This window comes from Myripristis murdjan, chromosome 15 (assembly GCF_902150065.1).
Source record: "Myripristis murdjan chromosome 15, fMyrMur1.1, whole genome shotgun sequence".
Taxonomy (NCBI): Eukaryota; Metazoa; Chordata; class Actinopteri; order Holocentriformes; family Holocentridae; genus Myripristis; species Myripristis murdjan.
Genome location: NC_043994.1, coordinates 31,808,677 through 31,831,176, shown reverse-complemented (window position 1 = coordinate 31,831,176; position 22,500 = coordinate 31,808,677). Strand labels below are relative to the sequence as shown.

General features: G+C 48.2%; 3 protein-coding genes across 4 annotated transcripts in view; 2 read left to right on the top strand and 1 right to left on the bottom strand.

Annotated features, from left to right (window-relative positions):
- LOC115373034 (bone morphogenetic protein receptor type-1A) overlaps positions 1–6,710 on the top strand; it is a 58,170-nt gene extending 51,460 nt beyond the window's left edge. The window contains exons 10-14 of one of the 2 annotated variants that reach the window (XR_003929492.1): positions 674–971; positions 4,009–4,184; positions 5,414–5,544; positions 5,817–6,035; positions 6,230–6,710. Coding sequence is in view for 1 of the 2 variants with exons in the window: in XM_030071258.1 (XP_029927118.1) it covers positions 674–971; positions 4,009–4,184; positions 5,414–5,544; positions 5,817–5,942 (731 nt within the window). In the remaining variant the exon portion in view is untranslated. Of the gene's footprint in view, positions 1–673; positions 972–4,008; positions 4,185–5,413; positions 5,545–5,816 lie in introns of both variants that reach the window. The other variant, XM_030071258.1, reaches the window with a different exon arrangement.
- Positions 6,711–10,288: 3,578 nt separating this feature from the next.
- On the bottom strand, positions 10,289–14,866 carry rps27a (ribosomal protein S27a). The gene is made up of 6 exons (XM_030071299.1): positions 14,772–14,866; positions 14,596–14,660; positions 14,108–14,162; positions 13,011–13,096; positions 11,470–11,601; positions 10,289–10,484 (listed from the first exon to the last, which is right to left on the bottom strand). Exons 2-6 carry the CDS (start codon positions 14,641–14,643, stop codon positions 10,335–10,337), a joined length of 471 nt encoding a protein of 156 aa, XP_029927159.1. The 5' UTR covers positions 14,644–14,660; positions 14,772–14,866; the 3' UTR covers positions 10,289–10,334.
- A 466-nt stretch (positions 14,867–15,332) lies between these two features.
- The window catches only part of LOC115372347 (clathrin heavy chain linker domain-containing protein 1-like), a 9,407-nt gene continuing 2,239 nt past the window's right edge, over positions 15,333–22,500 (top strand). The window contains exons 1-6 of the mRNA XM_030070154.1: positions 15,333–15,562; positions 16,004–16,167; positions 16,395–16,507; positions 17,317–17,515; positions 19,481–19,596; positions 22,082–22,181. Coding sequence (XP_029926014.1) covers positions 15,359–15,562; positions 16,004–16,167; positions 16,395–16,507; positions 17,317–17,515; positions 19,481–19,596; positions 22,082–22,181 — 896 coding nt within the window. The 5' untranslated portion in view covers positions 15,333–15,358. The remainder of the gene's footprint in view (positions 15,563–16,003; positions 16,168–16,394; positions 16,508–17,316; positions 17,516–19,480; positions 19,597–22,081; positions 22,182–22,500) is intronic.

The window sequence follows — 22,500 nt, the reverse complement described above, 5'->3', positions numbered from 1 at the left end:
GTGTGTGTGTGTGTGTGTGTGTGTGTGTGTGTGTGTGTGTGTGTGTGTGGAGGCCTAATAAACCGGTCCAAGAACATGCTGTGTTGACGACCAATTAAATGTTAAAGCACTCATCTCATCGCTGTTGTTGCAGGATTGATTGGACAGATTTCAGTAATGCTTGAGTGAGGGAGCCAATCAGATTCCAGTAATCATGTAATGAGGGAGCCAATCAGATTCCAGTAATCATTTAATGAGGGAGCCAATCAGGATCAAGGCAGCCGTGATCCAGCTGTTCAGTGTGAAACCGACTGGAAACAAAGAGGAACTCTTGAAAACTTTAAAGTCAGCCACTGACACAAAACCAGACTTTAGTGTTTTCTCTACATGTGATCACACAGAGAAATCTGGATTTTAATTCTTCTAATCAAATTTAAGGATTACGTCTTCTGCGGATTAAAAAAAAATTCTGTTAAAATATATTTTCAAACCCTGCTGAATAAGGTCTAAATTAATAACAAAATGAATCTATAAAGCACCTAAACATGTAAAAACAGGCTTTACAGTGAGAAAATAAATGACCACAGATTAAATGGATTAACTCAACACAGTGTAGATTAATCTGTAACCCGGTGGAATATCTGCTGTGTTTGGATCAGCCGGTAACCCTAACCCCCTCCCCCTCCCCCTGCAGGCTTCATCGCGGCGGACATTAAGGGCACGGGCGCCTTCACGCAGCTCTTCCTGATCACAGACTACCACGAGAACGGCTCTCTGTACGACTACCTGAAGCTGACCACGCTGGACACGCAGGCGCTGCTGCGGCTGGCCTTCTCTGCCGCCTGCGGCCTCTGCCACCTGCACACCGAGATCTACGGCACGCAGGGCAAGCCCGCCATCGCTCACCGCGACCTCAAGAGCAAGAACATCCTCATGAAGAAGAACGGCACCTGCTGCATCGCAGACCTCGGCCTCGCCGTCAAGTTCAACAGGTGAGACAGACTGACAGACAGGTGAGGGGTTAGACTGACAGACAGGTGAGGGGGTTAGACTGACACACAGGTGAGGGGTCAGACTGACACACAGGTGAGGGGGTTAGACTGACACACAGGTGAGGGGTCAGACTGACACACAGGTGAGGGGTCAGACTGACACACAGGTGAGGGGTCAGACTGACACACAGGTGAGGGGTCAGACTGACGTACAGGTGAGGGGTTAGACTGACACACAGGTGAGGGGTCAGACTGACACACAGGTGAGGGGTCAGACTGACACACAGGTGAGGGGTCAGACTGACGTACAGGTGAGGGGGTCAGGTGAGGGGGTCAGACTGACAGACAGGTGAGGGGTCAGACTGACAGACAGGTGAGGGGGTCAGACTGACAGACAGGTGAGGGGTCAGACTGACACACAGGTGAGGGGTCAGACTGACGTACAGGTGAGGGGGTCAGGTGAGGGGGTCAGACTGACAGACAGGTGAGGGGTCAGACTGACAGACAGGTGAGGGGGTCAGACTGACAGACAGGTGAGGGGGTCAGGTGAGGGGGTCAGACTGACAGACAGGTGAGGGGGTCAGACTGACAGACAGGTGAGGGGGTCAGACTGACACACAGGTGAGGGGTCAGACTGACACACAGGTGAGGGGTCAGACTGACACACAGGTGAGGGGGTTAGACTGACAGACAGGTGAGGGGGTTAGACTGACAGACAGGTGAGGGGTCAGACTGACACACAGGTGAGGGGTCAGACTGACACACAGGTGAGGGGTCAGACTGACAGACAGGTGAGGGGTCAGACTGACAGACAGGTGAGGGGGTCAGACTGACACACAGGTGAGGGGTCAGACTGACACACAGGTGAGGGGTCAGACTGACACACAGGTGAGGGGGTCAGACTGACAGACAGGTGAGGGGTCAGACTGACAGACAGGTGAGGGGTCAGACTGACACACAGGTGAGGGGGTTAGACTGACAGACAGGTGAGGGGGTTAGACTGACAGACAGGTGAGGGGTCAGACTGACACACAGGTGAGGGGTCAGACTGACAGACAGGTGAGGGGTCAGACTGACAGACAGGTGAGGGGGTCAGACTGACACACAGGTGAGGGGTCAGACTGACACACAGGTGAGGGGTCAGACTGACACACAGGTGAGGGGGTCAGGTGAGGGGGTCAGACTGACAGACAGGTGAGGGGGTCAGACTGACAGACAGATGAGGGGGTCAGACTGACAGACAGGTGAGGGGTCAGACTGACAGACAGGTGAGGGGTTAGACTGACAGACAGGTGAGGGGGTTAGACTGATGTACAGGTGAGGGGTCAGACTGACAGACAGGTGAGGGGTCAGACTGACAGACAGGTGAGGGGTTAGACTGACACACAGGTGAGGGGTTAGACTGACAGACAGGTGAGGGGGTTAGACTGACACACAGGTGAGGGGGTTAGACTGACAGACAGGTGAGGGGTCAGACTGACACACAGGTGAGGGGTCAGACTGACACACAGGTGAGGGGGTTAGACTGACAGACAGGTGAGGGGGTTAGACTGACAGACAGGTGAGGGGTCAGACTGACACACAGGTGAGGGGTCAGACTGACAGACAGGTGAGGGGTCAGACTGACAGACAGGTGAGGGGGTCAGACTGACACACAGGTGAGGGGTCAGACTGACACACAGGTGAGGGGTCAGACTGACACACAGGTGAGGGGGTCAGACTGACAGACAGGTGAGGGGTCAGACTGACAGACAGGTGAGGGGTCAGACTGACACACAGGTGAGGGGGTCAGACTGACAGACAGGTGAGGGGTCAGACTGACAGACAGGTGAGGGGTCAGACTGACACACAGGTGAGGGGGTTAGACTGACAGACAGGTGAGGGGGTTAGACTGACAGACAGGTGAGGGGGTCAGACTGACACACAGGTGAGGGGTCAGACTGACACACAGGTGAGGGGTCAGACTGACAGACAGGTGAGGGGTCAGACTGACAGACAGGTGAGGGGTCAGACTGACACACAGGTGAGGGGTCAGACTGACACACAGGTGAGGGGGTCAGGTGAGGGGGTCAGACTGACAGACAGGTGAGGGGGTCAGACTGACAGACAGATGAGGGGGTCAGACTGACAGACAGGTGAGGGGTCAGACTGACAGACAGGTGAGGGGTCAGACTGACAGACAGGTGAGGGGGTCAGACTGACACACAGGTGAGGGGGTCAGACTGACAGACAGGTGAGGGGGTCAGACTGACAGACAGGTGAGGGGTCAGACTGACAGACAGGTGAGGGGGTCAGACTGCCACACAGGTGAGGGGTCAGACTGACAGACAGGTGAGGGGTCAGACTGACAGACAGGTGAGGGGGTCAGACTGACAGACAGGTGAGGGGTCAGACTGACAGACAGGTGAGGGGTTAGACTGACACACAGGTGAGGGGGTTAGACTGACAGACAGGTGAGGGGTTAGACTGACAGACAGGTGAGGGGGTTAGACTGACAGACAGGTGAGGGGTTAGACTGACAGACAGGTGAGGGGGTCAGACTGACAGACAGGTGAGGGGTTAGACTGACAGACAGGTGAGGGGGTCAGACTGACAGACAGGTGAGGGGTCAGACTGACAGACAGGTGAGGGGTTAGTCTGACAGACAGGTGAGGGGGTCAGACTGACAGACAGGTGAGGGGTCAGACTGACAGACAGGTGAGGGGTCAGACTGACAGACAGGTGAGGGGTCAGACTGACAGACAGGTGAGGGGGTCAGACTGACAGACAGGTGAGGGGGTCAGACTGACAGACAGGTGAGGGGGTCAGACTGACAGACAGGTGAGGGGTCAGACTGACAGACAGGTGAGGGGGTCAGACTGACAGACAGGTGAGGGGGTCAGACTGACAGACAGGTGAGGGGGTCAGACTGACAGACAGGTGAGGGGTCAGACTGACAGACAGGTGAGGGGTCAGACTGCTGTGTTCCATTTATTTGGGTCGTGGTGATTCAAATTGAACCTGAGCTGACATCAGAGGTGTTTTGTCGTTGCCGTAGCGACACTAACGAGGTGGACGTGCCCCTGAGCACGCGGGTGGGCACGCGGCGCTACATGGCCCCCGAGGTCCTGGACGAGAGCCTCAACAAGAACCACTTCCAGGCCTACATCATGGCCGACATGTACAGCTACGGCCTCATCATCTGGGAGATGGCCCGCCGCTGTGTGACCGGAGGTACACACACACACACACACACACACACACACACACGGGCTGTGAAAAGGCCTTCATGGGTCTGAGGGAAAGAAAAGTTCATGTAAATGAATGAAGTGACTTGAGAGCAGCTGGTTTGTTGCTGCTGTCCTGGAAAACCTGGAAAACCTGGGAAAACCAGCTTTCCAGTCCTGGAAAACACCTGGAAAAAAAACCAGCGAGATCTCATATAAAGTTATTATATTATATTATTATATAAAGTTGAGCTGAGGTCATGTTTCAGACGGTCATGTGGCGTTGTGCAGGGTCACGTGTGGAAAACACGTCAGTTTGTTGTTAACGTGTTCATGTATTTAACGGGACGCTGCACAAACTGATTTTAGACGAGAGCGTTTGTCCTTCCTTCTCTTAGTTTAGCTGCAGAGGTTTGTGAAAAACAAGAAAAATCTGGATAAGATTGTGAATAATGACAAGGTTTTATTTAATATTCAGGATTTCATGTTTTGGCCGAGTTGCTCCTGTCATGCAACACGTCTGAGTGTTTGACCAAATTTCACCAAAAACACACTGAAGGTCATGAAGTCCTCACGTCCTCGACTTTAACGTTAAATGTTAAGAGAGATGGGATGAGGTCTGTTGTGACGGAGCTGCTTATCGCCGTCGCAGGTCACACACACACACACACACACACACACACACACACACACAGTGGAACTACAGACAAACACAGCAACACACACACATGGAAACACAAGAATAAAACTCATTTCCATTCAGGAATGTTCTCACTGCACTGAGCAGGATGAGGCTGCCATCAATAACAGGAACAAGAACATATGAACCTCTCTAATGAAACTAATGTAAACACACACACACACACACACACACACACACACAGCTGTCCAGCTGCCTGGTGTGTGTTATTAAAGATTGAGCAGCAGACGAGTGGCTTCAGGCCTGCAGCTCCTCCTCCTCCTCCTCCTCCTCCTCCTCCTCACTGGAGTCCTCAGGTCCCACATGAAGCAAACAGGCCCTGCTGCTCACGGGACAGTCAGCCTGTCCGTCAGAGACACACCTGTCCACCAGGTGACAGGAGCACGCAGACACTCCAACAGCTCAGAGGCAACGTCACAATCATGCCTTTCCTTTGATGGGAGTTTTAGGTAACTACACAAAAAATGGCAAAAGCGTAATTTAACTCTGTGTGTGTGTGTGTGTGTGTGTGTGTGTGTGTGTGTGTGTGTGTTCAGGCATCGTGGAGGACTACCAGCTGCCGTACTACGAGATGGTTCCCTCCGACCCGTCGTATGAAGACATGCTGGAGGTGGTGTGTGTCAAAGGCCTGAGACCCACCGTGTCCAACCGCTGGAACAGCGACGAGGTGAGGCTCCGCCCACACACACACACACACACACACACACACACACACACACACACACACACACACTGCCTCCTGCTTCCTACTTCCTTTGTGCTGTAACAGTCAGTGAGAAGCTGCATGTTGACACAGAATGTAGAATCACATCAAGCAGAAGAGACACACGCAGCAAACAGAGCAGACAAGAACTGATCTGTCATCTTTATTGGAATCTATATTCACTGTGTGTGTGTGTGTGTGTGTGTGTGTGTGTGTGTGTGTGTGTGTGTCCGCAGTGCCTCCGGGCCATGCTGAAGCTGATGTCAGAGTGCTGGGCTCATAACCCCGCCTCCCGCCTCACCATCCTGCGAGTGAAGAAGACGCTCGCCAAGATGGTGGAGTCCCAGGACATCAAGATCTGATCCGCCTCCTCCCCTTCATCCTCATCCTGCTCCTCATCCTCATCCTCATCCTCATCCTGCCTCCCAGCGTCAACACCATCAGCTCCACAGCGGCCTCTTCATCAGGAGGAGGAGGAGGAGGAGGAGGAGGATGTTTGGGAGATGGAAAGTGAAAAGGGACCCTGTCAGGGCCAAAACTGTTGCTCCTCCCCTCGTCTCCTCCTCCTCGTCTGACTCTGCGTCTCACCTGGACGGACGGCGTCGTGGTGTCTCCTCCTCCTCCTCCTCCTCCTCCTCCTCCTCCTCCTCCTCCTGCTCTCCCTCCGTCTGTCCTGGATCTGGATCACAGGAAGCGAAACAGTCGAGTTTGACGCTTTCTGTGAAAGCCGAACGAGACGATGACGATGATTTCTGTGACTTCCTGTCGGGGGGAAGTGAGGGGGGGGGCTTCATGTGTCGGGCGCCAACCAACAGACAGAACCTTTTTTTTTTTTTTTTTTGTTTCGTAAATAAAGGAAAGCCTGCGAGGCGCCGCTCGCCTCCCCTCGCCCTCCTGCAGCTCCGCCTGTTTCAAATCAAAATGCCAATTGTTGTTTTTCTCTTCAGGACTGTGTTCTCCTGCCATATTGAATATGTATCTCCACTCTTAAAGTAGAGTTAATTATGAAATAAGGTACTATAATTATATGTGAATTTTAATGTGTAAATAAATGTTATCAGTGGATGCCGTGCCGACTCATGAGAAGACGAAGAAAAAGAAAAAACAAACAACAGAACAGTTTTGCTGCAGCGGTTTGGACTCGCACAGAAACAACAAGACAAACAAACTGCTCAGCTCCATTCAACCAGATGTGTGCCGTCCTGTCTGTCTGTCTGCCTGTCTGTCTGCCTGTCTGTCTGCCTCTCTGTCTGTCTGTCTGTCTGTCTGCCTGCCTGCCTGCCTGTCTGTCTGTCTGCCTGTCTGTCTGCCTCTCTGTCTGTCTGCCTGCCTCTCTGTCTGTCTGTCTGTCTGTCTGTCTGTCTGTCTGCCTGCCTGTCTGTCTGTCTGCCTGCCTGTCTGTCTGTCTGTCTGCCTGTCTGCCTCCTGCTTCTCTCTCTCTGTCTCTCTGCCTGTCTGTCTGTCTGTCTGTCTGTCTGTCTGTCTGTCTGCCTCTCTGTCTGCCTGTCTGTCTGTCTGTCTGCCTCTCTGCCTGTCTGTCTGTCTGCCTCTCTGCCTGTCTGTCTGCCTGTCTGTCTGCCTCTCTGTCTGTCTGCCTCCTGCTTCTCTCTCTGTCTGTCTGTCTGCCTGTCTTTCTATCTGTCTGCCTCTGCCTGTCTGTCTCTCCACCTCCTGCTCCTGTCTGCCTGTCTGTCTGTCTGTCTGTCTGTCTGAGGAGAGCCTCTGCTCGCTCACTTTCAAAACGCTTCCTGGAGGCTGAAATAATCTGATTGGCTGAGTGAAGCCTCAGTGGGCGGAGCCTGGAAGTCGGGTCAAAGTGTAAATAAAAATATAAAAGGCTGAACTTCTTTCTTTCCTGTGTGGCAGGACGGTTAGCACGCGGCTAACGGCTACGTCGACCCGCCGCCGGGTTACAGGCTGTGGCTCCGCCCACTGAGGCCCAGCCCAGCCAATCAGGCGGCCTCTGCCTCCACTAAATGTTTGTAGAATTAAAACTCCACTGCAGACGTTGTTTTTTACAGAAATGAGAAATGAGACTCTTCACCTGCAACCTGAAAAACGTGGACAATGTTTTAAAAAAATGGGATCCACAGCAGAACAGAGGAACGTGAGCGCCACCCGCAGGAAGCTGCTGCTCCGCCTTTTAATCTCCAAATGCATCAGAATGAGGGATCGATCAATACCGACTTTTCAGGACCGATACTGATTATCAATAATCTAGGACACTGATAACTGTTGCTTTTGGCCGATATTCTTTCAGAAATTAAAAAATCACAGCGTCGGGTTTTCCAGTTTCAGAAACGTGGAATTAAAAAACAAAACCTGAAATTTACAGGAAACAAGAAAACTTGATTTCTGATTAAAGTGATTAAAGGTTTAAAGGTTTAAAGGTTTAAAGGTTTGACAAACAGAAGCTGTGACCCTCCCGTCTGTTCACCAAATCAAATTACTCTATTGACTCTATTGGCCCACAGATTATTGATCGATCCCGGGCGTTTGCACACAGGAGCCGGAAAAAAAAAAAACTTTTCGTTTCAGTTTTTCTTTTCATCAGGATGGAAAATTCTCTGAAACAGAAACCAGATCGATCATCGATCAATCAATCAAGACCTCAGTGTGCGATCAATCAAACAGCATCACATCAGCCTAGACCCAGATAACAGTTCTGCTCTGTATTTATTGGTTCTGGCCTGTATCAATCAGTTCTGGTCTGTATCAGTTGGTTCTGCTCTGTATTGATCAGTTCTGCTCTGTATTGATCTGATCTGCTCTGTATTGATCTGTTCTGCTCCGTATTGATCTGTTCTGCTCTGTATTGATCTGATCTGCTCTGTATTGATCTGATCTGCTCTGTATTGATTGGTTCTGCTGTGTATTGATCAGCTCAGTCTTGGTCTTCTGGATGTTTCCTCAGATTTTGTTTGTTCTCTCCTCAGCAGAGCAGGACGACGTGCACGTGTTGGCTTGGTGTGCATGTTCGCTCAGACCGTGTGTGTGTGTGTGTGTGTGTGTGTGTGTGTGTGTGTGTGGATAAAAAGGCGTGTGAATGCAGATAGAAATAATTGCATGTGTGAGAGACAGATGAGACGTGTGTGTGCATGCGCAGGTGTGTGAGAATGAGCTGTGTGTGTGTCCTGTGAATTAAGCTAACCGTACATATAGTAGCTATTTAAGAGCAGTAACTAGTGTTTTCCTCTTTGTAATAATATGCAAGGAAACCATATAGGAATAATCTCTAATATGTAAATGTTCTGTTGTGTTTGTACAGCATCTGCCCGGTGCCTTATGAGTTTACCAAGGAAACAAACTCTGTATACAGTCTGTCCAATGTATCGATTTTTAAGTAAATAACCTTATTTTAGTACACAAGCTGCAGCGTCACCGCGCCTCCTCATTCCTCTGCACCGTCTGTCCTTTCAAAAAAAAAAAAAAAAAAGCACACTAAAAAACAAGACTTCTTAAATGACAATAAGCCTGTTTTTTTTTTTTAATCAAATTTTCTTCACATAATTGTAATGTATGGTAATTTTATTGGCATTTTATAGGAAGAATTAACAAAAAAAAACAATTTCTGCAAAAGCAGATTTTGTAATTACAAGGAAAATATTCTATCTTGAGTGTTCTGATAATTTTTACAGGTATTTATTTTTAATATATTTAGTATCTTATCTTTCAGCAGTTTTATCGTATTTGTCATTTTCTTCTTTAATTTTTCAATTTTGTGTTTATTTTTTTGAAAGAAATCAAGTGTAGTTGTTCAGGTTTCAAAGAGTTAATTTTCCGATCAGAATCATCCTGATCTGGCATCATTTTTCTAAACCTGATCAGGATCTGGTCCGTTAACGCTCCTGTGCTGCCGCCTGCTGGACAAACGATGTCATTACCTTTAGTTTGACTGGAGGGGAAAAGGCAGCAGCTGCACCAGGTGAGGTGATCAGGGGGAGTTTCTCTCTTTCTCTCTCTAACAAATTGAATCCTGGCTGCTGATGCAGGCCAGGCACTTTTTGAAAAAAAAATTCCCGGCTCTTAAATTTATTGTACAAGAAGGTGAAGAAAAAAAAAAATCAGTCACCACTGTGACAGTCATTAAACATTGAGCTTCATGTTTCCTTCAGTGTGTATGGAACCTGTTTGTACAATAATTTGGGGAATTTTACAGCCTGCAGACTAATCTTCCAGTCAGTTTAGTTTGGATTTGTTTACCGTTTTAAAAGTGACATCACATAAAAATTAATAAATATACAGCTAATTAAGCTCCTCAGAGCAGATTTGGTCTGACCTGCTGGACGAGGCAGCAGCAGGTTTTTGCAAATTCATCTGAAGACAGCTGGTCCTTTAGCAAAATGTTTCACATTAAAAAGGTTCATTATTCCCTCCTGAACCAGGAAAACATGGAATCTTCACACCAGCTGCTCAGATGCTAAATAAATGTTAAATGCTGCTTAATGTTTCCTCTCAGCTTCAGTTTCCGTCGGGCCTGTAAAGGCGACGTGCACGTGGAAGGCCGACTGCAGTGAAGACGTTTGAGGATAAAAGTCCTCAGGTTCAGTCTGAACTCGGACTAAACTTTGATGTTTTCACTTTTCTGATATATTTTGGGTTGTAAAGCAGTAAAAGAGCTGAACTCCAAACTAAACTGAGGATTAGCTGAACAGCAGACTCCAGATCAGCTGTAACTTGGGTCTGAATGAGCGAGTCGAGTCGAGTGCTTTATTCAAACATGAACTTTATTGACCCCCTGCAGCTGAGCGGCTCTACTTGTCCTCGGGCTTGTTGAAGCAGTAGGTGAGGCAGCACTTCCCGCAGTAGTGCCGGTCAAAGTGACTCGCCATGAAGACGCCGGCGCCGCACTCGTCCGCCGGACACTCCCGCCTCAGACGGTGGATCTTTCCGTTCTCATCCACCTGCAGGGAGAGAGAGAGAGACTGACGTCTACATGTATTCACTAAAAACAACTGATTTAGTCATTTCTTTTAAAGAAAAAAAAAACAAGCATGTCAAACTAAGGGTCAAATCCCAACTTTTGTGTCCCGTTTCTTTTTAGGATCAAGGTGCCGAGGTCATCTAACTCTGCTGACGGAGAGTTTCTATCCCGCAGACGTGCCGGGAAAGAATCATAAATGTCTATATTCACAGTTTACCATGAAAAACTGACAGGATCTTAGTTTAATGTCGATGCAATGAAACATGTAAACTGCTTCTTTATGGCATTTCACAAAAAAAAAAAACACACTGCTGCTCAGGACGCTGGTTAAATGGGGTTTGCTGGATTTAAATTTTCAGTCACGAGACGTGAACATTAGTGAGTTTGTGCACCTCCCCCTCCTCAAAAATACCCCAAAATACTCAACGATGGTTTCCACTAGTTGGGATTAAGTTACTGAAGGAGGCGTGTTCCTTCAGCTTGATGTTGACTGACAGCTGTGCTGACCAATAGGAAGCTGATCAGAGGGCAGCCTGAAGCCCCGAGCTGCTGCTTGGTCTCACGGCCACTGATGAACAGTGTCGTCCATTTAAAGATCTGACCCGAGCCCCGGACGCTGCCTCCTGATAGGCCGCCGTCTGAGGCCAGAGGCGGAGCCACAGGAAGGAAACAGGACCCTGTCGGTCTCTGCCTGAAGACCTTTCAGTTTAAAAGCCTCCAGCTTTACGGAAAAGAGACAAGTCGACATCCTGATGTCAGACGCTTCAAAAACAAGAGCCGAGATCATCGCAGCTTCTCCTCGAGCTGCTTCAGTTTGCTCAGCTCTGATTGGCTGGAGGAGAAACTGAACTGTTTGGGTCGACAGACTCACAGCAGGAGAGAAATGCATTATGGGATGAAGGCGATGTGAGACCCCAGAGACTGACGCAGCCTGCTGGACTGTGTGTGTGTGTGTGTGTGTGTACCTTGTAGTACTTGAGCACAGCGAGCTTGACCTTCTTCCTCTTGTGCTTGTTCTTCTTGGGAGTGGTGTACGACTTCTTCTTCCTCTTCTTGGCACCACCGCGCAGCCGCAGCACCAAGTGCAGAGTGGACTCCTGGGAAAAAAAATAAAATACATCACAAATTAATTTAAAAAATACAGACGTGACCAACAGTTTGACTCCTTCTCACTTTGACTTCAGATTCGAGGACTTCAGTGCCTTTCCAGCTCGTGTTTGAAGTTTACAGCCTGCAGCTCAACATGATGAGGCTCAAGTCAAAAAGTCACGATGTGATTCTGATTTGTCTCGGATCAGGATGATGATCGATACGAGCCGGGTTTGGGTTCCTCACGTTTCCTGAGGATCTTCTGTCGCTCTGACATCGTTTGCAGGCGACACGATTTGTCTTTTCTCTGAAATCCAAAATATTTCTGCTGAGTCACTCCTTACAGGAGGAGATTAGGCTGAAAAACACTGAATGTACTGCAATTTGTTTTTTTTTTTAAAGTCAATTTTTTAATGACTGTCAATTTGGTACCAAACATGTGGTGCTGGGAGACCCAGGGCCGCTCCACAGTGAGGATAAACTTGGTATGAAATGACCTCAAGTGACCTCTAGAACGATCCTGCCCTCAAACTTTAGAAGCTTGACTTCTAAAGTTTGAGACGCGCCATGGGATTTTCAAAGTAAAGGCATGGCTCTAAGATGACAATATGGATCAATGTTTAACACTTAGTATCGATTATACTGAATCACTGATCAATAGACTGATGGATCTTTACAGCCCAGGTGTTTGGACGTCGGCCCGAGACGAGGCGAGCTGCACGGACAGAGGCGTCGCTCCATGATGTGAAAACAGGTCACAGAGCGCATGGCGACGTCTGGCTTCACAATAATCCTTCCTGCCTGTGGCCATCAAACTGTACAACTCCTCACTGAGGGTCAGACACTCTGAGTCAGTGGGCTGGCCCCATAAACTAACTCTTGTGCAAATTCCCTCTGTGCAATAATCCATATTCAATACCATACTTATGTGCAATAACCTGTGCAATAATCCATATTCAATACCATACTTATGTGCAATAACCTATAGTGCAATAACTCCTGTCCATGTTTGCACTTGTACATATTTTTTCTTTTTATTATTCTATATTTATATTTATATTCCTCTCTTTATTTTTCTTGACTATTTGCTCTTTTAACTTGTACACTTGGAGTGGGAGTTGTTATTGTAACAAAAAGTAATTTCCCCCTGGGGATCAATAAAGTATTCTGATTCTGATTCTGAAAAAAGCCCCAGCTCTGCGCTGTGCTCGGGGCTGGACTGAGCGGCTGCATCAGAGCCTGAGGTAACTTCATATTTTACACTTTAATGTTTGTCTCAGTTAGATCGTGCTGTACAGAGGAAGCCCGTCCCTCAGGCCAGGCGGCAGCGTAACGCCACGTCTGTCCACAAACACAAACTCTGATATGACATCACGTCACTTCCTGTTACGGAGTCCTGACAGTAAAAGCTGTTTACCTTCTGGATGTTGTAGTCGGACAGCGTGCGTCCGTCCTCCAGCTGCTTGCCAGCGAAGATCAGCCTCTGCTGATCAGGAGGGATACCTGCAGGGGGGCAGGGGATTGATTACCAATCACTTTCACTCAGACTCAATCAGCACAAACAAACTCAGCTGCTGTTATTTAACCACGATGCTTCTTCTGATGTTTTCTCTACTTGTCAATGTGCAGCAGAGCTGGGCGATGTGGACCAAATATATAATCTCTGTATGTCTGACCGAATGGATACTGGAGAGATATGTTTTCATAACATATTTAAACCTCCTGTTAACATCTTAACATTTCATTTAGGATTTTAAGCCTCCAGAACATAAAAGTTTACATGTCAGGTACTTCACGTGTCTTTTAAGGTACCTGACTGACACACACACACACACACACACACACAATGTCCCTGTGGGAATCAGGTTCTCTTCCTCCCAGACATCATATTGTTTGGTTCTCTTTATCCATTTGTCTTGAATAAATTAGGGAAAGTCATATGAATTTAAAAAGCCCCCATGTTAATCACTTAAAGAAACACAAACAGAAGGCTTGAACACAAGACTCAGTCATTCTTAAAGTGTGTGTGTGTGTGTGTGAGCAGACGGAGGCAGACACACCAGCCCAGTGAGTTCAGACAAGTCGGCTCTTTGTGCTGCAGCCTTTAAACCCAGACCAGGTGGATCTGATCACAATATTATAACTAAATCCCAGACTACATTTAGTCTAATCTGAGGCTATACATGACAGATTAAGCACCAGCCCTGCAGTGAGTAAAACACGAGGCACAACAGGAAGAGACTTCTCCTGCGTTCCAATACTCGTACTACCATTCTATTTAGTAGGGAAAAAAAGAATTAGTATGTCCCAATACATACTAAACTACATACTTTGTAAGGGCAGCTGCAGTACATACTAAAAATAAAAAGTATAAGTATGTGATTTGGAACGCAGGGAAGGTCTGTTCTTGGTTCGGCCTTAAATCTCCGGTCAGGAACCAGAGACTCAGAGGCTCACACAGACCCGGTCCGGTCCGGTCCGCTCAGACAGACCCGGTCCTGCCAACACACTCACCTTCTTTATCTTGGATTTTGGCCTTGACATTTTCAATGGTATCTGAAGGCTCGACCTGCGGACAGAGGAGACACAGCGGCCGGTTACATCTTCAAACTCCCGGCTCGGCTCAGTAAAGTGACTGGTAACGTGAATCCGTGTCTTTTGGTTGTATTTCGTGTCGTTTTGTTGTATTTCGTGTCGTTTTGTTGTATTTCGTGTCGTTAGCTGTTAGCTTAGCGCTGCTCCGCCACACGTGTGGAGCTGCGCCGCTGTGCTAGCTTAGCTTAGCATGTTAGCTTCACAACCTGTGTGTTTAACAGCCACGACGCGAAGCTTCACGCACATTAAAGCAAACCGGGACGCACCGCATGAGTCCGGTGAGCGGGTTAAAGTGAAGCCTGGCTGTGTGTGAGGGGAGTTTGGTGGTTTTGTTTGGGTGAACTCTGCCGGAGGGAGGCGAGCCGCGGAGCCGCGTCCCTCCATCACAGCCCGGCTCCGACACCCACCTCGAGGGTGATGGTCTTCCCCGTGAGGGTTTTTACGAAGATCTGCATCCTGCCGTTTCACCCACCTACATGGAACAAGACAAACACATGTTTAACTTGTTGTTTTGGTGCGTTTCTGCTGCCTGAACTCGGTATTTTCACCTAAAAACGGAGTGAAACCGGGAGCTCCATCTTACCACTGGTGACTCCTAATGGCGGATCATGAGAAGAGGGCTTCCACAGCGAGCCACGGGGTTTTCTGGCCGCGTTCGCACGGGGTAGGTAACCGAAAAGATGCCTGCGCTAATTTATTTTATTTCATTTCATTTTATTTTATTTTATTTTTAAAAATTTCATTCCTTCAGTAATATTTGTACTTTTCAGATCACCGAGTGATGGTCCTCATTTACACGATATCGACTCTAATAAAAAAATAACGTTAAATGAAGCTACTTGCGCTTTACTTTTCATACACATTTACATTAAAATAGAAATATCTCCACGAAAGCAGGTTCTTTGAACCAGCAGGTCAACGCAAGGTTTTTCCTTTTTTCTGTCTATAGGAGGCAAGGTTTTTTTTTCCATTTTATTCATTTATCTATCTATCTATCTATCTATCTATCTATCTATCTATCTATTTACCAATATGATGCATTTTTTCATTTTTATTTATTCGTGTTTTCAGAACAATACTTCTGTAGACTTTTTTTTTTCATGGTTGCCATAGCAACCGCTGTGTTTGGCAGCAGCCACATGAGGGAAACTTTCAGGCCGTAAAGCTCAGATGTCTGCCGCGGAGAAGTCAAACCTTTTACCGGCTGAAAGCGGACCGTCGGACCGGGCAGCAGGCTCGGTTTTATCGGAGGGCGATACTCGGTTCTTGCGGGCGCTGCGGGACTTTATCACGGAGGAGAAGCAGCTGCTGCGGTGCCCGGATGTCGGTCCGGATGAAAACAGATACAGCATTTACAGTTCCGTGTTTAATAAGGTAATAATGATGTATGATTTACTGCTTCTTATTCACTTTGTCTTGGTCACAGAGCACAGAGTCACACGGACACGAACCTGTTTGCTCTGATGTTTTGGCACAAAATAGATCCCTGCTGGTCTGTTCCAGAGCTGAACTGTCCACTAATCAAATTCACTTTACAGATTTGATTTGATTTGATTTGATTTGATTGTTATTTATTATGAATGTACATGAGGTGTTCTGTACCACAGCTTCAAATGTCTGTTTCTCACATTCACTGCACATTTCTTTGCTCTTTGTATCCATTCTGTTGTTAGAGGAGAGTTCCCAGCCGACGTGTTATCATTATTATTATTATTGTTGTTGTTTTTGTTGTTGTTGTTGTTTACATCCTGTTGACTGTAGCGCTGTACAATCTGACTTCCTGTTTTTGTTTTCCTGTTTCCTTGTGTCTGGCAGCTGATTGGCCGCACCACAGCCTATAAGAAGTTGCTGCTGGCCATCAAGACGGAGTATGATGACGTCATCAGGGCGGCGAGGAGGCGGAGCCTGGAGGCCCCGCGAACCCTGCAGCCGAGCCACCTGGTGACCCGCAGGGGGCGAGCCGCCCAGCTCCGAGACAGGTGTGTGTGTGTGTGTGTGTGTGTGTTAAGTGTAGGGTTAAACCACACAACCTCAGTATAATTACATTTTCAGCGGTGAAATTACCTCACCAACCTCTCTCTCTCTCTTTCTGTGTCTCTCTCTCTCTCTCTGTCTCTCTCTCTCTGTCTCTCTCTGTCTCTCTCTCTCTCTCTCTGTCTCTGTCTCTCTCTCTCTCTCTGTCTCTCTCTCTCTCTCTCTCTGTCAGGATCTCTCTCCTGCAGAGACACACAGCAGGTCTTCAGCAGCAGCTGCAGTTTCAGCAGCAGGCCAGCAGGGGGCGATCCTCTGCACATCAGAGCACTGACACACTCATCCCTGGTACTGCACACGACACACACTGCTGCTGTTAAAGGAACATTCCTTTGAATATTCCTAATGATTTGGGTAAAATCCCCTTTTCCCTCGTCTCCCTCGTGTTGGACGGCATCTTCTCCTCTGGACGTCCAGTGGCTCAGTTTCTATGGGTAGCGTTTCCTGTTAGCTTAGCATAAAGACTGGAAGTCTATGGGAGTCATTAGCCTGGCTCTGTCAAAGTGAAAAAATCAACCTCCCCGCAGCGTCTGACTCGCTCAGCGCTCTCGGAGTTTAACAAAAACAAAAAACAGAAACAGAACAAAGGCGAGTGGCGCAGAGGCTAACGACTCCCATAGAGTTCAAGTCTTTATGCTAAGCTAACAGGAAATGCTTCCCACAGGAACTGAACCACTGGATGTACAGAGGAGAAGACGGTGTCCAACATCTGGTCTCAGAGCCCCGCTGCAGGACGCCTGTTCATCCAGAAACACCTCCTTCAAAACTCTGACTCTGTGGATTATGTGCTTTAAAAATAAAGTCTGTATTAATCACCTCTTTCTTTTCATCTCTAAGTGCAAATAAATCAACTGAAATTCGAGCTAAATAAATAAATCTCAAGTTTCAAGTTGAAGTTTTAGATTAATTTTCCATTTATATTAAAATGCATCAGAATTCATGATTCCAAGTCTCGTGCATTTCATTAAACATGAGACGTCACCATGTGGTGCTGCCATGGTAACCGCAAAACATCTGTCTCTCTCTCTCTCTCTCTCTCTCTCTCTCTCTCTCTCTCTCTCTCTCTCTCTCACTCTCTCTGTCTCTCTGTCTCCCAGGCTTGTCTCTGGACGTCCTGGGTCGCCCGGAGGCGCTGGCGGGGCTCCTGGGGCGTCTGCAGGGTGAGCGGGACGCCCTGCTGGCCCGGAGGCGGCGCTGCGTCCCGCTGAAGGTCCGGGCGGGTCTGGACGGCGAGCTGCGGGCCGCCGAGCAGCAGAGGGAGCTGCTGAGCAGGAAGAACCACACGCTGCACTTCCTGTAAGAGCCAATCCAATCCAATGCACTTTATTTATATGGCACAATTTTAACTAACACAAGGTTTTCCAAAGTGCTGCACAACAAGATAAAACACAACAAGATAAGACAATAGAAGCAGAATAAAAAGGTAAAATACACAATAGGATAACACGATAAAATAAGATAAAATAAAACAAAATAAAACAAAATAATATAAATGGAATAAAATAAATTAATTTAAAATGCACTGCCGCTGAAGACGTCTTACTGTGCGTCTATTCAATGATCTATGCCAACCAACCAGTTTCATGACATCCACCCGTCAGCCAATCAGAGCAGAGTTGAGGCTCTGCCGCCCTGAAACCTGCGAGGACAAACTCATAAAATAAATTCCCCTCCGCTTTTTTGACTTTGGCTGCTTTCAGACCTGTGGCCCGTTTGCTTTGTTCCGATTCAGGGGCTAAATCGATCCAGTTGTTTCGTTTTTCGTTTGGGGCGTTTGTGTTCACAGGGCAACCATCTGTAGCGGTTCAGAGCTGTAAACAAATGCCATGTGCGAACCAGCTGTTCTCTCATTGGTCAGAAATTACCCCGAAAGAAGAAGTTTCCTCTTCTGTTCTTACCCCGGGAAAAACAAAAACCATGGAGCATCTTCAGGTGGCTCGTTTGTTTCTCTGTGTTTCTGTGGTTAATGTACCCAGTGGCGGTTCTGCCCATGTTGCCGCCCTAGGCCAAATTACTGCCTTGCGCCCTTTCGTGTTACTACTCCTACCTACTTTTTATATGGACAAAATCTTGTTTGAATAAAAAGCCACCGGCCACGGCACCAGTCGGCATCAGGCGGGCCGGCCGCGGCACCGGCCGGTACCACGCCCACCTGGTCAGGTCTGCCGGATCTGACAGGTGAGCGGCGCTGATGATTTTTTTTTTTTTTTTTTTTTTTGCTCTTGAGCCGCCCCCCCACATGACATGAAAAAATGCCCGCTTCGCCCATGCCTAAAACCGCTACTGAATGTACCGGTGTTCTGTAACGGAGGAAAACATCCCGTTCTACCGGGAATCAAGACTGTGCAGGGAAAATAATATCATACTGCATCTACTGAGAAGAAGACGTGCTGCGACAAGGAGTCGCCGACGAAGATGGGCTCTGATGCTGAACCACAGTTGTGAGTGAGTTGTGTCGGCTGCTGTGTCGATTCTGTTCTCACTGCAGACGAACCGCTCCAGGGCTCGAATGGAGGCGAGCCGAGACCACCTCTTCTAGGCGATCTCGGCCCGCTTGTTTTGTCCCGCATCCGAGCGCCATCGCTGTGTTCACATATGTCCAAACGAACCGATCTTTAGGGGGAAACGCTCCCTGTTTCGGAACAACTGCTCCAAACGGGACAGGTCTGAAAGCACTCTTTGATTGTAAAGTCATGAAAATTAAATCTGTTGTGAGGTTATAAAGCCACAGGGATGGTTGATTTTTCCACTTTGACGGAGCCAGGCTAACGACTCCCATAGACTTCAAGTCTTTATGCTAAGCTAACAGGAAACGCTAACAGGAAGTGAAGGGCGTACAGAGGTGAAAATGGTGTCCAACATTTGATCTCAGAAAAGGAGCTGATGTTCCTTTAACGAGCGGCACAGATCATCTCTCAGCCTCGATAAACAACACGACATGAAACTGGCATATTTTTGCATGGAGTTTGGTGCTCGTCACTACGGCGATACCTGCTCCGCCCCCTTCTGTCTTACAGCTTCAACCTGATTGGCTGAAAATGTTTTATCTCTGTCTCTGCATCCAGACGTTGCTCTGAAACACAGGAACCGGTTACAGTCGTGGTTTTGAATGTTTTTATAGTTTATTGATAATTACCTTTAGTTTGTCTGTCTGCCTGTCTGCCTGTCTGTCTGTCTGCCTGTCTGTCTGTCTGTCTGCCTGTCTGTCTGTCTGTCTGCCTGTCTGTCTGCCTGCCTGTCTGTCTGTCTGTCTGTCTGCAGATACAGGCGTCTGCAGGTTGTGTCTGTCTGTCTGTCCGGCTGGGAGGCGAAGGGGCAGGAACTTCCTCTGGCCGACTTCCTGTGTTCGGCGCTGGAGGAGCTGGACCGGAGCGACGGTACGACCTGATGTCACAGACAGGGTGGCAAAATTCTGGGAATTTTCAAAGTTGGAAACGTTCCGTGGGAATTAACAGGAATTTACGGGAATAAACTGGAAATTTGCAAAATGGCAGTTTGGCCGATAACAGGGAAATTAAATGTAGTTGAAGAGGATCCAGATCCAGCTGAATGATCGTTTCTACAGTCGAGCTCACGGCCGCAGGACGACTGGACACGCGACTCGGCCTCCATCTGAGCCCGCAGGCGTCCCGTCTATTAAGATTTGATGAGAAATATATTAGACCCGTATACGATATTCAAGTTTAACTGGAAAACAGAAGTCAGAATGTGTTTATACAGCAGCTTTAAGAGGCTGTCCGGCACGGTGACGACAGATACTTCCTCTGCCTCCCGCTCGCCACCATTCATACAAACACACGATTCATACAAACACACGTTTCATACAAACACGTTTCATACAAACACACGATTCATACAAACACACGATTCATACAAACACACATTTCATACAAACACACGTTTCATATAAACACACGATTCATACAAACACACGATTCATACAAGAATGCAGGTTATAGTTTATTTAGCTGCAGACTGAGGAGTGTTCATGTGTTCATCGAGCCTGTTTCTATTCATTTATGAATGAATGAATGAATAAATGAATGTTTTATTTCGGTCATTTTCAAGCGGCAGAAATCAAATACACCTATGAATAGACAATATCTTACGCGCAAATATTTAAACAATAAATAATATTTCATTTCCCTTCAGTGGAAAACCAAAACAAATATATAATATATACAAATTATTTATCCAGCATCAATCATGAAGAGCTGAGAAAAAAAAAGCAGAAACCAGAGGATTGAGAAGCTTGAGAGAAAATACTCTCAAGCTTAGCGGATATATTTTTTAAAAATTCAATATTCATATTTTTTCTATTCAATGCAAGAATCGATTAAAGTTCTACTCAAAATAAATCAAAATCAGAAATGTCATTTTTAAATTTTGAATTAGTCTGCTTAAGACAAAACAAAATCTCCACAAGGCCCCGGCTTAAGTTTCCGGAAAGTTAGCGGAAATTTACCAGAAATGTTCCAACCCTTTGCAGCCCTAAACACATCTGACAAAACTGCCAAACATCAGATTACAGTTAAACAGATTACAGTTAAAAAAAAAAAAACATGAATGTGGAGAAGAGCTGGGAGGAAGCCTCGGGCGAGCGGCGGAGGAGCGCGCCGGGCTCAAACTCACAGCACCGCAACACTACACCTGATTTATGGGATGTAGGAAGGCCCAGTCTTACTGCCCTACGTCGCCCCCTGGAGGCACAACAGCATACTGGATTTTTAAAGGCTGAAATAATCCGTTTAGATTGGGGCAGGAAAAATCGGCTCATATAACAAACTCCCCTCAATTCCCAAGAGAAGAACTAAGTTATAAAACTACAACACCGTTTACAAGCTGTGTCAAATGGTTTGTGCAAAATGAGCATTTGGTCTCGATGTGTGTGTGTGAATCCTACAAGAGTTTAATAAATACAGAGATTAAAAAAAAAAAAAAAAAAACGGAGCATATTTTAAAACGTCTGCCTATATTCAATAAGAGATGTTGCTCTGTTGGCCTGTTGGCTGCAGTTTAACGGTTAAATCAACAGTTTCTGACTGTCGGACCGGCCACGGCGGCCACAGGGGGGCGTTAAGGAGTCTGGCGGCCACAGGGGGGCGTTAAGGAGTCCTGCGGCCACAGGGGGGCGTTAAGGAGTCCTGCGGCCACAGGGGGGCGTTAAGGAGTCCGGCGGCCACAGGGGGGCGTTTAGGAGTCCTGCGGCCACAGGGGGGCGTTAAGGAGTCCTGCGGCCAAAGGGGGGCGTTAAGGAGTCCGGCGGCCACAGGGGGGCGTTTAGGAGTCCTGCGGCCACAGGGGGGCGTTAAGGAGTCCTGCGGCCAAAGGGGGGCGTTAAGGAGTCCTGCGGCCACAGGGGGGCGTTAAGGAGTCCTGCGGCCACAGGGGGGCGTTAAGGAGTCCTGCGGCCACAGGGGGGCGTTAAGGAGTCCTGCGGCCACAGGGGGGCGTTAAGGAGTCCTGCGGCCAAAGGGGGGCGTTAAGGAGTCCGGCGGCCACAGGGGGGCGTTTAGGAGTCCTGCGGCCACAGGGGGGCGTTAAGGAGTCCTGCGGCCACAGGGGGGCGTTTAGGAGTCCTGCGGCCACAGGGGGGCGTTAAGGAGTCCTGCGGCCACAGGGGGGCGTTAAGGAGTCCTGCGGCCAAAGGGGGGCGTTAAGGAGTCCTGCGGCCACAGGGGGGCGTTAAGGAGTCCGGCGGCCACAGGGGGGCGTTAAGGGGTCCTGCGGCCACAGGGGGGCGTTAAGGAGTCCTGCGGCCACAGGGGGGCGGGACTTCCTGTGTGACGGCAGATTCCTCACAGTGGAAACAGTTTGTCACTTCCTCATGAGCAGAAGTCAGATTTGGTTTCCGTCCTGCAGCGGCGGAGGCGGCGGAGCGCGGCTCCGACCGGGACCTGTTTGAGGACGACGAGCCCACCGAAGTCAACGAGTCCCACTTCCTGTCAGATTACCTGGACAGGTAGAGTCTGCCGCACGCTGCCTTCACTGTCCTCACCCTCTGCTCGGTTTATTTCCCTGCTTCAGGTCAGTGTGTCTGTCCAGGTGAGAACGACATCACACCTGAACCTGGAAACGTCCGAGTCGTCTGTTTTATTTAGTTTGAAGTTTTAATTTCTTTTTCTGTGTTTCTTCTTCTAGTTTAATTCTTCTTTGGAGAATTTGAACAGCCAACTCAACTTACCCACAGCGAGTTTTTTGGGAACCTGTATGTTCTGTCTGTGTGTGTGTGCGTGTGTGTGTGCGTGTGCGTGTGCGTGTGCGCGTGCGTGTGTGTGTGT

What these genes read in the sequence shown, in the direction of transcription:
- rps27a (XM_030071299.1), bottom strand. Translation starts at nt 14,643, where the DNA reads ATGCAGATCTTCGTAAAAACCCTCACGGGGAAGACCATCACCCTCGAG. An exon ending in GGAAGACCATCACCCTCGAG is followed by an intron (nt 14,163 to 14,595) that starts GTGGGTGTCGGA and finishes CTCTGTCCGCAG; the next exon opens with GTCGAGCCTTCAGATACCAT. An exon ending in CAAAATCCAAGATAAAGAAG is followed by an intron (nt 13,097 to 14,107) that starts GTGAGTGTGTTG and finishes GCCCCCCTGCAG; the next exon opens with GTATCCCTCCTGATCAGCAG.